This window comes from Populus nigra, chromosome 12, assembly GCF_951802175.1.
Source record: "Populus nigra chromosome 12, ddPopNigr1.1, whole genome shotgun sequence".
Classification (NCBI taxonomy): Eukaryota; Viridiplantae; Streptophyta; class Magnoliopsida; order Malpighiales; family Salicaceae; genus Populus; species Populus nigra.
Window position 1 is genome coordinate 2,527,948 of NC_084863.1, and position 16,225 is coordinate 2,544,172.

Consider the following 16,225-nt stretch of genomic DNA (forward strand, 5'->3'; position numbering starts at 1 on the left):
GGGGTATTTGGTTGCTGAGGAACAAAATTGTTTTTGAGGAGGGAACTATAAACTTGTTTGATTATTTCTCCACCATCCTTCATCGGGTTGCTATTTGGTTGCATACTCAAGATTCAAACTTCACTTATACAGGAAATGACCTCTTAAGATCTTCTGATGGCATCAAATTGTGGTGTAATAAGAAATCTTAGGCAGTCTTTTTGTTGTTTGCTGTAGTAAATCAGTTTTTTATTTTCTCATATCCCTTGTATTTCTCTTTGACTACTGGCTTTATGGCCTTCTTAATATACTCTCGATGATTATCAAAAAAAAAAAAAAACAATCTTGTTTTGTATTCTTACAAGGTGTGTGATTAGAATCATCTCATCGAGATTTTTCAAACGGTACTAAATGTGTAAAAAATAGAGCCTTAGTATATTCTTATTAACCTATTTTTTCTTTTTTTTTATTCCATCATTTCTCACTCCTACCAAGTCACCTTATCTCCTTTTTGTTTTCTTAACCATTGAGTTTAAATCTCATCTTTTAATCATTTAATTTTTATAAAATTTTGAGTTAATTTTTATTTAAATTAATTAATTTGCAACAAAAAAATCCTCAAACATAACTAAACAATAACTATTTTAAATAGTAGTTGTATACAAAGATATATCATGAGACGTGAATATTATTTCAAATAACAATTATATATAAAAATAATATTTTTAAACATAATTTATTTAAACTATACTATTTTTTTTTAGGAAACTTCTTTTAAAAATCCGTTGAGATCAGAGGTTTGCGTGGGGCCTGCTTTCTTTGGTTTTTTATATCATGCTCCAATGCTTACAGTTGCTCACCGGAGACGAACCCAATAATTTATTTTCGAGATTGTAACTGCATTGTGCTAATTATATATATGACCTCAAGTTTGATTATTTAATTTTTTATTATAACAAAATAAATAAAATGTTTTTGTTTTTGTTATCAAAACAGAAAATAAATTACAGAAAAATAAATAATATGATTCTGTCTCCTTCGATAAGAGCTGGATGGAGCTTGGAAGCCACTGCTATTCTAGCTGCTCCCTTGAAGGCAGAAGCTTCCATGGTAGAAGCATTAGGAAAGTAGCCACAAGAAGCGCAAACACTGAGGTTCGCAACAAAATCTGGGAAAAAATGCTCTCCCTGTCCCCCACTAACCCTACCCCAACCAAAGCTCACTTCCCCACAAAATCTGCGCTGCCACCTCTTTTTTGCCTAGATGAACCCACATTGTCACCAATAGAAATGCTAACACCGAGCCCCACCCTCAAAGGACTGATCTGGGGAGAGCATATCCAAACAACAACCCCATTTATCCAAAACAAACATGCCCCACCATCATGCTCCCAATCCATCTCTCTCTGCATCAAACCATAGCTCCCTCTCATCAAAACCTTGTGCTGCCCACTCAGGGGTTTCCACACAAAAATATCGAACACCTAGTTGTGCAAACCTTCTATTTTGAATGTTTTCCCTCATGGCTCACTTTCACAGAGCTTAGGAAGGAATTTCAAAGACATGGAACAATCACAGAGCTTTTTGTCTCAAAAAGGCTAAACAAATCTGGAAAAAAGTTTGGTTTTCTATCTCTACCCTGATGCAGAGATTACATAAAAGCTTAACAAGATATGGTTATCTTCCTACAAGCTCTGTGTTAACATTGCGAAGTATCAAAGACAGGTCATAAAGCAAAAGCAATTACCTATGTCAACTATTTCACCTCAAATGAGAGCTCCAACAAAGAAAAGGGATGAGCGTTCCTACATAGAGGTGGTAAAGGATAAACTAGTCAGGAATGTCATAAACCAAACAAGTGAGGAAGATCGTGAATGGCTGAGTCGTAGTCTGGTTGGTATTAATTTTTTTCAAGAGATATTGACTATGCTAAGATTAAAAATAAGATGTTGAGGACCCTGCATAATATAGAAGGCTTTCGGTTCCTAGGGGCCTCTAAAGCAATCCTCACCTTCAAAACACAACAAGATATGCAGTTTGCGGCAGATGAAGAGAAGGATTTTTGGGGAAACTATTTTGAAGAGTTAAGGCCCTGGTGCACCACTGATAAGGCCTCTGATATATTTTCATGGATAAGTATATCTGGTCTCCCTATTGTAGCTTGGAATATGGAATGCATCAAACATCTAATGGGGGAAGAATGCAAGATCCTTGGGTATGACTTAACTTCCATTAGTAAAGGTGCTATATCGGGGATAACAATCTTGGTAGGCAAATCACCATCTGTTTCTCTTAATGGAACAATAAATCTCACGATTGATAAGTGTTGTAACCCAATTTTGGATCCACCAAGATTTTCTCGAATGTTATTTTATTTCTATTATTATTTATAAAAATCCAAAACAATTAAGAAAAAAGTTTAAAAATTCAAAAATATACTTTTCTCGAGTCAACCGCATCTTTCCATCAAAACCGAGTCCACCGGGTCAATACGGGTCAAACCATGTCGACCAGGGTAAAAACATGAGTTTCGGGCCGTTTCGGGTCAAAACCGTCATTTTCGGTCAAAACCGAGTCCATCGGGTCAATACGGGTCAAAACATGTCAACCAGGGTAAAAAATGAGTTTCAGGCCGTTTCGGGTCAAAACCGTCATTTTTTACCAAAACCGAGTCCACCGGGTCAATACGGGTCAAACCATGTCGACCATGGTAAAAAATGATTTTCAGGCTGTTTCGGGTCAAAACCGTCATTTTCGGTCAAAACCGAGTCCACCGAGTCAATACGGGTCAAACCATGTCGACCAGGGTAAAAAATAAGTGTCGGGTCGTTTTGGGTCAAAACCATCATATTCGGTCAAAACCGAGTCCACCGAGTCCATACAAGTCCAACCATGTCGACCGGGGTAAAAAATGAGTTTCAGGTTATTTTGGGTCAAAACTATTATTTTCGGTCATTAAAATTGATTTTTAGCGGTTGAAACGAGATTTTTCTAATACTGATTTGTTTATTATTATATATAATAAAACAAAATTAATAATACAAATTTGTTATATTAGGCGGGGCAGTTACATTAATTGTAGGCGGAGTAGTTGTGCGTATACAATTTTTCTTAAAGCAGATCCGTATTGTCTCCTGTCATTGGCTATAAATAGCCGGTGATAGTTCGCCGAAAAAAAAAAAGAGGGAGGAGAAGAAAAAAAAGAAATCTTTACTATTCACGTTTTTTTTACTATTTCTTCATGCGAGTAGAATATTGATTTTCAAAAAAAAACAATTTGAAAAATACTAAATATATCCTAACCGTTAGATCTATAGTGTTTAGATCTAAACCGTTGATTTAATAGGGTACAATAGGGCTTACCACACTAGATTAAAACCCAAATCCATCTCAGCCCTTAAAACAATTCTCCCTTAGATCCGGTGGCGCCACGTCACACGGTGTACCAAGCTTTCGGTACACCGCGACACACCGGATTACACCTTTGATCATCCGGACCGTCCGATCAACCTGCAGATCCAGCCAATCACAGCCGTAGGATCAGTTCAACTGCGATCCAACGGTTCACAGCCTTCAGCTGCACCGTTGCACCATGAGCGCGTTCACACCTTAGCACTTCTCAGACTCCCTCTCTCCTCTCGCCGGCGACGCTCTCTCTCTCATCCGATCTCCGTTTTCCGGCCGTCTCCAGCCTCCGCACCACCACAGAAAGGTTTCTGCCCTGATGTAAAGAAAAACCCCGGTGGTTTTCATTGATTTCACCGTCTCATTTGGCCGGAAAAGGGCCGCGATTGTCGGCGGCCACCGAAGCTTCAAGTCGTCGATTCTCCTTCGTCAGCCATCAACGGCCGACGATACCACCTCCATCAGAATCCTCGTCCTCAGATCTACCAGGATCGACCGTCGGTTGGACAGAAATCTCGCCGGGAAATCTCGCCGCTGCCCACAGTAACCGCGCGTGTGCCACACGCGCCGCCAGTGGCATTTTCGTAATTTTTCGAGAAATCCGAGGGTATTTCAGTCTTTTACCTATACATTGACACTCAGGTAATTTTTTGGGTTTCAACTGGTATTTTTGATATTTTTTATATATAAATGCTTGTAAATTTTCTTGCATGTTGTAAAAAAAATACAAAAACCAAAGTCGACAAGTCTCCTAATTTTTAGGGACTGATGTCATTTTTAACGCGTCTCCTATTTTTAGGGACCGACGTTAACCATTTTAAAAAAAAAAACAAGTTACCAATAAACCCAAAATATAATGGATTATATCCATTATTTCTTTTGGTAACCCAGACGTAATTCTCCTTTTTAAGGACAAACGTCAATATTTTAGACGAGTCTCCTAATTTTTAGGGACTGATATCATTTTTAACGTGTCTCCTATTTTTAGGGACCGACGTTAATCATTTAAAAAATTACAAATAAGCCCAAAATATAATAGCATTTGAATCAAATAAAAAAACACACAAGTAAGGGTAACCTTTCTATTGAAAGGATGTTTTAAGGGTGGTGTCTACCTTCCCTTAATCATAACTAACCCCGTACCCGAATCTCTGGGACCAGTGTCTAATTTGGGATTTCTAGTTCCCTCAAATTACTAGATGGCGACTCCAATAAAATCTTTGTTTCCCCTAATTGAGAAAAAAAACCCTTTTTGTTAAAATAAACAAAAAAAGCGGGACCAGTCGCCCGACGTCGTGTATCGACAATAAGGAAAAAGTGGAAATCCTCATCTCGGAGATTAAACATGAGACCTGCACACATTTTGCTTCGCTTATCTATTCCCTTGGGTATACTCCAAATTCTGATTCAGAGTTGGACTATAATTCATCACCGAGTGAATCTGAGATAGTGGTTATAAAGGAGAACCAAGATATGGTTGCAAACAAGAACTTCACTTTTACGGACCTAGATTACGAAACTGAAGTGATTATGAAGCAAAGTTTTAGCAGATGCGAGACAGTAAAAGAAGGGTACGTGTATGGCTATGAAGCCCAGGTTTACTTCCCGAAAATCCTGGACTGTTACACGCTTCAAGACTCGACTGCAAGCGGGAAATGGTTGATATCTACCCCAACGACTCCAGTCTCTAATATTCCACGAAATGATAAGGAAAACGGGACATATAACATGACTGTCATAGATGAAGATCAGCAGAGTTGGCCTAAAATGAACCTAGTCCGCAGCATGACCCTCAGGAACGGTAAACAGATTGGTGCCATTAAAGGTCTTGAGGGTCAAAGGATGACAGCCGCTTCAACTAATTTAAATAACAGTGCTAAAAATGAAGAATCAATTGATTCCTGCATCAGAGCAGTCAACCAAAGATTACAACTTTCTCAGCCCCCATCAGACCCCCCCTACAGCTTGTGATGAGATTTGAGCTATGAAAGCAATTGGTCAAAAATTGGGTATCGACTCTGAAACAATTGGAGAGAATATTGAAGTCACGATCCAAAAGGCCATCGATGCTGAACAGGAACATTGGGACATGTATGTCCAGTAGGCATCTATGTATCTGTGCATGGTTTTATGCTACCTTTTATGATTCGTAGCTGGAATGTGTGTGGTTTGGGATCTAGTTATAAAAGAAAGGGCATCAGCAAGTATATTAAGGATTTTAATGTTATTGTATGTTTTCTTATTGAATCTAAACTTTCATGTTCGGACTCTATAGTCTCTAGTCTGTGGCATGGTCAGAATATTAAATGGTTTTAGTTCTAGTTTGGTTCTTCTTTTCATTATCTGTTGCTCCTGAGCAGCATCTAATTCCATGAATTCTCTGCAAAATTAATGCTAGTAAATTGGCTAGAAAGAAGAGAGAAATTCAACTTGAAAATTGAAACTTCGACAGAATGAATAATTTGAAGGGCGGGTCCCTTGCTTTGTTACCTTAAAAGTCATTAAGGTTGTTGGATTCAGAGAGCATATTCCCGCCATTTTTGTAACAGAGATGGAATGGAATCAGTTAGTCAGTCCATGTAGGTGTCATTTCTCTGGTACTGGTAGCCACTAATGATCTGCCTCGTCAAGGATTTTTGCTTAGCTTTTCTTCTAGTAGCGCCTGCTATGGTTTTTTAAATGTTTTTTATTTTTGAAAATATATAAAAATAATATATTTTTATTTTTTAAAAATTATTTTTTATATCATGATATTAAAACAATCTAAATATAAATAAAAAATATTTAACAAAAAAAAATCTAAAAATTATAAAACTTGATTTCAATTTTTCAACCTCAACAACAAACACCACTCTACTCTAATCTAATATATTCCTCTAAACTTTTATTATGTTATTTTTAAACCATTATGTTAAAATATATTTTTCAAGATATTTGTTTTCAAAAATCTTATTTTAGAACAAATCTACTCCGACATCTGATTTATCTATTTATTTTCATGAATTTATATAGAATTCTTTAAAGAAAAGAATAAAAAGATATAGAAATAACTGAATCAAGATATTTTAAAAGGAAGAATATAATTTTTTTAAAAAAAAATTTGGTAAATAAATGAGTCAATTAATTAAAAAAAAAAAGTTTTTGAATGGCCGCGCTCTGTCACAAGAGATTAGGTTGCGTGTGCGGCCTTAGCTCAAGCATGAACTGGGCTGCTCCATGAGACAGATTTTTCCACGCGGGTCGTTTGCTTGCACCTAGAAAGACTTTAGGAAATCAAGACAAAGATTTCAGAATTTGTGTCCATTTAGTACATTGTTGGTTAAGTATAATGGTGCATAATATTTTTAAAATTAGTTTTTAATTAAAAATATTTAAAAATATCTTTTTTAATTTATAACATTAACATATCAAAGTTATTAAAAATCATTAAAAATACATCAATTTAATGTTCTTTCATAAAAACACACTTTTAAATTTTACAAAAAACAAAAGCTATCATATTTGTAAACACACTACATCATAATTTAATCTAAAATTGATGAACATTAATCTAAATCAATTTGAATAAGTGAGTTTTTTTTAATAATTATATTAAATATAAATGATTTACAGATATTATTATATTAGACTTGAAATCTTATTACATGCTCTCTCTCTCATTTCTATGTATTATTTTATATGAATATTTAAAATATGATGAATATATAACTTTTTATATGAAATAAATAAATACAGATATAGTAAAAACTCGATTTTATTGATACCCTAGCTAGCTATATATTAAAGATGTGGTTTGTTACCTTAAAACTTAATTATTATTATTATTTTATGAACGAAATGAAACTTGTTAAGATTTGTTGAGTGACAATTTCCTAAAACATATGATTTGTTTATAACGACTTGTATATATATATATTTTTTTAAAAAAATAATTGCACTTTTAGGAACAACGAAGACCATTAAATTGCATTATTTCTAACAATATAATGTAAAGAGCTGTGCCACATCAGTTATTGTTTCATACAATTAAAGTGTTGATGCCCGAATAAAATTTTGAAGGGGCGAGCAGGCCTCTGAGTCCCCTTTTTTTTATACACTAAACTGCAGTTTAAGCCCAAATAAATATAAAAAAACTATGCATTTCAATAATAATAATAATAATAATTTTGAAACACAGACAAAAATGTATTCAAATGGATAAGATTTGATATAGTTGTTGTTTTTTAAAATAATTATTTTTAGAAATGTATTAAAATAATATATATTTTTTATTTTTTAAAATTATTTTTTATATTAGTATATTAAAACAATTCAAAAATAAAAAAATAAAAATTAATTTAAGACAAAAAAAACTATAAAATCTTTAAAAACATGACTACGCACCATGAAAACAAACAAATTCTTAAATCCAAGTTATAACACAGTTTTCAAGGATTATCATTTGAACCCACAAATCAAAACGGTTAGAATCCAATTTTCTAAAAGCCACTTTGTTTGCTTTCGAAAATCTTTGATGACAACCAATGTTGGTATTTTAATATTTTTAAAACAAAAACGGAAATGATATCAAAATTCCAGTTTTTAATTTGCCAGTACCATTATTCCTCTTTCCTTTGAAGCATAACATTCAGAAAAATAAAAATAAAATATAACATATACTGGAACACCTAGGATATGCTCTCTAGCAATTATTTTTTCATCGTTATTTTTTAATTAAAATACGCTATTATATGCTTTAATTAATGACTTGGAGAATTGAAAGAATTGAAAGAATTCAATGAATGGGTACTAATGAAATAGTAAAGAGAAGGAAAAATAAATGATATTCACTGTATTAATATCAATCGGCTATTACATTGTTTATATAGGCTGATTCTTGTAAACAGAATAATCAATCAATAATTAACAGAATAACTAATTATTTTTTAACAGCTAACCAATTCTTCTAACAGTTTTAATTAACTCTAACAACTTTAACAAACTCTAACTTTTGCATAGTTGCTTGCTGAAGACTTCAACTAAAAATTGCAGGATTGTTGTATTTGTTTATGGTTGAATCTGGAAATTGCACTGCTCTAGCTGCGGATGATCTTTCCCTGCCTGTACATCCACTGCTGTAGCTATTGGTGTGGAGAAGATAGAGATGTTGGTTTCAACGTGGATGAGCTGCATATAATTCAATAGGTACTACGTACGTTCAAAAACACGAAGAAAAGGAATGCCCAATTTGATTATCAATATAAGTTTATTTTGATTCATTAATTTGTTTTCTATATTTTTGAAAGGGACTTGGAGAAAAATGATGTTAGAAAAAGAAAATTCATGAATTGAATTGTTTCTATCTACAAAAAAAAAAAAAAATTATTGGCGTCAAAAGATTCTTTAGACAAAATAAGTTCTATTAAGGTATTATTTGGACTTATCATGCCTAAAAATCTAGATCTTGCCTAGCAAAGATTTTGAGAATTGGGTTGAGTTTTGATTTTAAGAATTATTGATTAACAACTTACCAGGTTGATTCATTGAGTCGAGATTTATTGATATTTAAAGCCCGTTTATTTTTGCGTTTAAAAAGTGTTTTTGAAAAAAATTAAAAAATTTTAATTTTTTTTATTTCAAATTAATATATTTTTGGTGTTTTCAATTTATTTTGATATGCTGATGTCAAAAATATTTTTAAAACAAAAAACTACAAAAGAAAGTGATGTAGATAATAAAATGATTAAAATAAATATGTATTACTTTTGTAGTTTTTAATTATATTATTGTGCATAGAAATATTAATATATTATAAATATAACAATGCAACATTAAGATTTGTTAAACTAGCTATAATCCTATCATAAATATAATTTATTCGTATTCATGATTTTGTTAACATATCCAACAATATCGATTAAAAAATCATTGGTATCAAATTAATAGTGGTGCATCTTATTTGTGTTCTACAATAGATAAAGCTTGAGTGTTTTATGGCTCTCTCTTGTGTAACAATTATACAGAGAGAAAAAAGAGAGAGGTTATTTTAGTCTTTTAAAAATTTAACTGTAAGAAAAAAGAAAGATGAGAAAGAAACTGATTAAAAAAATTTCACTTTCAGAAGGTGCGTGGGTGAGCCTATTGTTAGAGAATAATATAAATCATATCCTGAGACCTTACTTACTAGTTTAAGCTATTGGGTTGAGATGATTCTTTAACATGGTATCAGAGCCTTGATGACCAAGTGGTCACGAGTTCGAATCTCACCATCCCTATTTATTTGATAAAAAATTAAGCACAAGATAATATGAATCTGTGCAAGTTTCAAGCTCAAAGAGCTTTCACTTAAGATGATATATTAGAGAATAATATAAATCATATACCTAAAAGCTTAAGCTATTGGGTTGAGATGATTATTTGACATGGTATCAGAGTCTTGAAGATCAAGCGGTCACGAGTTCGAATCTCATCATTCCCATTTATTTGATTAAAATTAAGCACAATGTAGTGTGAGTCTGTGTAAGTTTCAAACCCAAATGACTTTTACTTGAGAGGGTGCGTTAGAGAATAATATAAATTATATCATGAGACTCCATCTAACAATTTAAGTTATTGGATTGAAATGATTCTTTGATTCCTTTCACTTAAAGACTAACTCATCTTCTAAAAATACCACAGTTTTTTAGTGATTGGTAATAAAAAGAAACAGCGCCATATATATAATATGGATTGAAATTTATTTTTTTGGGATGTTTTATTGATATAATTGTACTATATATATATATATATATGTGTGTGTGTGTGTGTATACATATAATTAAAACCATAAAATAATTTATTTCAGTTAAAAGTATATTAGGAGTGCTAATATTTTTTATTATAATTACTAACTCTGAATTAAATACTACATAGCGAATTTCTAATAATCAAACAATGATAAAAAGCGCTATCTGCGCTGTGCGGTCCGTCCACTAGACTACATAAAAAACGAAGAGAACATAACTTCCTGAAACCCCATGGCACAATCTGGGGCCAAGGGAGTTTATTAGCTATTGAATTTCCAACTCCATGATGCATCAAGTCCATTTGTAAGTTTAAACCCAAAGACCACGATAAACAGGTTATTGGTCTGTGAGGCTTTCATGGAATAATGTTGTGGACGTAATATAATTAAGCAATTAATTAACACGACAAGCTAGTTGTGACATTTCTTGACTGATGCAGCACTAGTGATTTATTTTTTAAACAATTATTACAACTTAAAAACTTTACATATCATTTTAATCTAATAATTTAAATTAAAATATAATTTATATTATTTTTTAATATATTCTTTCAAGTAAAAATTATATGGACTTGAAATTTGCACAGATTCATATTATCTTGTGCTTGATTTTTTTATCAAATAAATAGGGATGATGAGATTTGAACTCGTAACCACTTGGTCATTAAAGTTCTATACCATGTCAAAAAATTAACTCAATCTAATAACTTAAACTATTGGGTGAGGTTCCAAGATATAATTTATCTTATTCTCTACCACTTTAAATTCTTAGGTAAGATTTTAATAATAATTTTATATTATTTTTAATTTAACATTCTTTATACCTAAAATTTATAGGTGCCTATATTATTTTATTTTTAATTTTATTAATTAAAATAAAAATATTGAAATTCCAACTTATTTCTTGACCCCTATCTTGAGCTTAATAACTATGAAAATAACCATAAGCTATATGAAAGGCATAAAAATACCGACATACTCACTAGGTATGTTTGTTGTTGAGTCAGATAAGTTTTTGGATAAATTAAACCTTCATTTACCTATCTGTATTGTTCTTATATAATCCATGTGAGTTTTTATTTTTACCTTCATTTACCTATCTGTATTGTTCTATACAACTCGAGAGCTGCTTTCTTGCGCTAAATTTATTAATACGTTACACAATCATATACAGTTAAAAGGTTACATCAAGAATCTTTGGACAAGTCAAATTTGGACAACCCGAGGCCCACAATATTCATGGTACTTTACAATCAATAGGGAGTCCTATGTTTTAGAAATTTCAGAATGAAAGATTCCTCTACCTTGCAATTCCAATTAATTCAGAAAGCCCGAGCGCGATTAATTAAGCAGTCTCTCACATTATTTCTTCACCGATTCAATTAAAGGAGAGAAAACTGATGCAAATGATTTTAAAAGACAAAATATTTTTTTCTTAGTTATTTTTATTTTTTTTTATTTAGTTTAGAAATGAGCTACGGATTTTGAACAAATGAGCCAGCAATTAAGCATCTTTATAAATTATAGGACTTAATTGGAAATGAATTTTCCTAGGATTTACCAAATCTTCCACCCAATAAAGACTGATGTCACTGTTGTTGACACGTATAAAATTCTGTAAAATAAGAACAAAGATGAATAGGAAATTTCACAATTAAAAATTCCAATAAATATTCCATTTCTTTTTTTTCTATAAATACCTATCATTGGAGCCTAGGATCTTCATCTTCCATAGCAAACCATATCCCTTAGACATGATGTCCTTACTACAGAAACCAGTCTCAATGTTTCTCCAAGTCCTTTTTTTTCTCCTTCTAATGTGCTTTCCTTCTTTCTTGGCCTTTCCTCCTAATTCCTCTGCAACTTCATTTGGTGCTGCCAGATATGCAGTTGCTGAAGGTAATGAAGAAGCGGAGGCTCTCCTAAAATGGAAAGCAAGTCTTGATGACAACCACAGCCAATCTGTCCTGTCTTCTTGGGTTGGCAGCAGCCCTTGCAAGTGGCTTGGAATCACTTGTGACAATTCTGGAAGCGTCGCGGATTTCAGCCTTCCACATTTTCGTCTGAGAGGTACACTTCATAGTTTCCACTTCTCATCCTTCCCCAATCTTCTCACCCTCAATCTCAGGAACAATTCACTCTACGGAACTATTCCGCTTGAGATAGGATTGTTAACAAGTCTTAACGTTCTCTATCTTGATAAAAATAATCTCACCGATTTGATCCCTTCTTCTATTGAAAATTTGAGAAACTTATCCTTTCTCAATATCGCAGAGAATAATTTATCTGGATCTGTTCCTCGAGAAATAGGACAACTTGAATCCCTTGTTTTTTTGGGCTTGTCCTTTAATAATCTCAGTGGTTCTCTACCCCCCGAGATGAATAATCTCACACATTTGATGACTTTGCGCTTGTCTTTAAACAATTTCACTGGCCATTTACCACGAGACTTGTGCCTTGGTGGGTTGCTTGTAAATTTTACAGCTGTCCGCAATCATTTTTCTGGCCCCATCCCTAAAAGCTTGCGAAATTGTACTAGTCTATTTAGAGTTAGGCTTGAGTGGAACCAATTGACGGGGAATATTTCTGAAGATTTTGGCCTCTACCCCAACTTGAACTATATGGACCTAAGTCACAATAATTTGTATGGTGCGCTTACGTGGAAATGGGGAGGTTTTCACAACTTGGCGAGCCTAAAATTGTCAAACAATAATATCTCCGGTGAGATACCATCAGAGCTTGGAAAGGCTCCCGAGCTACAAATGATTGATCTCTCGTCAAATCTCCTGAAGGGGACAATTCCAAAAGAATTGGGGCAGTTGAAGGCGTTGTACAACCTTACTCTTCATAACAACCATCTTTCTGGTGTCGTTCCCTTTGAAATCCAAATGCTATCTCAACTTCGTGCCCTTAATTTAGCTTCTAATAATCTTGGTGGATCAATCACAAAACAATTGGGAGAGTGCTCGAATTTATTACAGTTGAACTTGAGTCATAATAAGTTCATAGGGAGCATCCCATCTGAGATAGGCTTCCTGCATTTTCTTGAAGATCTAGATCTCAGTGGGAATGTACTGGTAGGAGAGATACCATCAGAAATTGGGCAATTGAAACAGTTAGAAACGATGAACCTCTCTCACAACAAACTTTCCGGTTTGATTCCAACTGCTTTTGTAGATTTGGTGAGCTTGACAGCTGTTGACATCTCCTACAATGAATTAGAGGGCCCTATTCCCAAAATCAAAGGCTTTAATGAAGCTCCATTGGAAGCTTTTATGAATAATAGTGGTCTATGTGGAAATGCCAGTGGTCTAAAGCCTTGTACACTTCTTACAAGCAGGAGAAGGAGCAGCAAAATTGTCATTTTGATTCTTTTTCCTCTCCTGGGCAGTCTACTTCTACTACTTACCATGGTTGAATGTTTATACTTTCTCCGCCGAACAAGTAGAGAAAGAATCTCTTTCTTAAGAGAGCAACAAAGTCCACTCAGTTTAGCAGCATGGGGCTACGAGGAAGAGATGCTACATGAAACTATCATCCAGGCCACTAATAATTTCAACTCCAATAACTGTATAGGGAAAGGGGGATACGGAATTGTTTATCGAGCCATGTTGCCAACAGGTCAGGTGGTTGCCGTGAAGAAACTTCACCCATCAAGAGATGGCGAGCTTATGGATTTGAAAACTTTTAGAAATGAGATTCGCATGTTAATAGATATTCGACATCGAAATATTGTGAAGTTATATGGATTTTGTTCATTAATTGAGCACTCCTTTTTAGTTTACGAGTTCATAGAAAGGGGAAGTTTGAAGATGAATTTATCTAGCGAAGAACAGGCAATGGACTTGGATTGGAATAGAAGGCTTAATGTTGTTAAAGGAGTGGCCAATGCATTATCCTATTTGCACCATGATTGCTCGCCTCCAATCATTCATCGAGACATTTCCAGCAGCAATGTTCTTTTAGATTTGGAATACGAGGCTCATGTTTCGGATTTTGGGACAGCTCGGCTCTTGATGCCTGACTCAACCAACTGGACCTCATTTGCTGGCACCTTCGGATACACAGCTCCAGGTACATACTTGATTTCATTCTTAATATATATATATATATATATATATATATATATATATATATATATATAAGCAGAACAAGACTACCAGTACGTACTATGAAAATGGAGGGCTACTTTTGGATGCTCTAAAGGTTATGTATAATAAATTGTCATATTAGCAGTACGATAGAGCCAGTACTATGAAAAAATGACCAGAATCTTTGCAGAGCTAGCTTACACAATGAGAGTGAACGAGAAATGCGATGTCTACAGCTTTGGAGTGCTCACAATGGAAGTAATAATGGGAATGCATCCGGGTGATCTCATCTCATCTCTTTCTGCATCAGCATTTTCCTCCTCGTCGTGCTCACAAATCAACCAGCATGCATTGTTTAAGGATGTGATAGACCAACGTATCCCACTTCCTGAAAATCGAGTTGCAGAAGGTGTGGTCTCCATTATCAAAATAGCATTTGCATGCTTGCTTGCCAATCCCCAATCTAGGCCAACCATGCGACAAGTAGCTTCGGAGCTCATAGCTCGATGGCCTTCGCTGCCAAAGTCATTCTCCGCAGTAACATTGGAAGATCTGATGCCTCAAACGACTGTGAAAGGCTGAGAATTTTCCAAAAGATTTTCTATAATTACTATGTGCTTGTTTCGACTTATGTTCCTTTCAACTTTCGTAGCTTTGTTTGTTATAAATTATTTCTCTGCTTTGTATTTTGTTTCTTCAACGATATGATTAATATGTTTCAGTACAGTATTATTATCAATCAAAGTGAATAAAGGCTTTCTTCTATAATGAGGACACCAGGGTTTCAAGATTCTGTTTCATCCCTTGTAATAAAGGAAATCTTCAATTCATATTGAGCTGAAATGAATAAACTAGCATGAGAGGCTGCTGGAAGGAGATATACCAAGAATTGCTGCACATGCTATGCATCTGCACTTAAACTATGAATCCACACTGATCATGCTACAAAAACTTAAACTATCAACTACACAGAGTTCTCCACACTGAACCCCGGAAGAATCCTCCGTGCAGCCTCGATGATTTATAATTCCTTTTAAGCCAAATTTTAAGTGTCCTCAATTATATCCAGAAATTTACTGATAATTCAATAAATCATTGTCTGCAATAAAATGATTTAACTAAAAATGGAGACATAATAAATTGTCATAGGAATACAATAGCAAACTGTCAAAATGCATTTGCCTATAAAAAAAAAAGAGTGAACAAGCGATTCGGCTCAAGAGAGTGAAACCAAGGGGGTATATTCTTGTGTTGCTACAAAACCCTCGAGGCACTGAAACACTCGAGGCAAACCATGAACTTTATGACAGATTTCAAAGTGGTATGAAGATTGAATGCAGTTGATCGTTAGCTTATAGAGATCGTTTTGTAAGCCAATTGCGTGAATACAACTAAGTACGCCTGATCAAAAAGCAAGGGTAATGAAGATTGAATTCCAAGTAATGCAAGTAATTTGAAAAATTATTTTTAAGATTTTTTAAAAATATAATAATATTATTTTTAAATAATTTTTTAAAAAAATATAAAATACAGTTTCAACTGTAAAATATTACTTTTGTCGTACCCGACATCGCGACGGCCCAAAAAAATAATCTTTAAGTAAAGAACAGATTTCTGGCATCTTGTTCTTTTAGGGAAAAATGTCTTGTTTGAGGAGTCGCCACCTAGTATTACGGTCACTAGGAACCCTAACTGGTCATCAGAGATTCTATGGCTCGGGATTGGTTACGTAAAAGGGAAGATATTATCACCCCTTAAACGTTCTGCCTGAGGCAGACTGCATTGCTGGTTTTGTCTTAAATTGCTAAATGTTTATTACTTTATGCTGTGATCATTTGCTTATAAAATTCCTGACTCTAACGTCAGTGAATTTTCAACTACGAATATCTCCAACTCTGACATTGGTAAATATTACGTAGCTATAAAAAAAAATTAGATCAATATTTTTTATTCCCTACTCGAGCGCTAGTAAAAAAATAAATTTATTT

The 16,225-nt window shown here is 33.8% G+C and overlaps 2 protein-coding genes across 2 annotated transcripts in view; one reads left to right on the top strand and one right to left on the bottom strand.

Annotated features, from left to right (window-relative positions):
- LOC133669680 (uncharacterized) overlaps positions 1 to 16,225 on the bottom strand; it is a 276,271-nt gene that overhangs the window by 91,128 nt on the left and 168,918 nt on the right. The gene's annotated exons all lie outside the window — the stretch shown is intronic.
- LOC133669676 (MDIS1-interacting receptor like kinase 2-like) lies at positions 11,796 to 14,910 on the top strand. Its single transcript, XM_062089910.1, has 2 exons — positions 11,796 to 14,220; positions 14,428 to 14,910. The coding sequence occupies exons 1-2, from the start codon at positions 11,901 to 11,903 to the stop codon at positions 14,817 to 14,819; spliced, it is 2,712 nt and encodes a 903-aa protein (XP_061945894.1). The 5' UTR covers positions 11,796 to 11,900; the 3' UTR covers positions 14,820 to 14,910.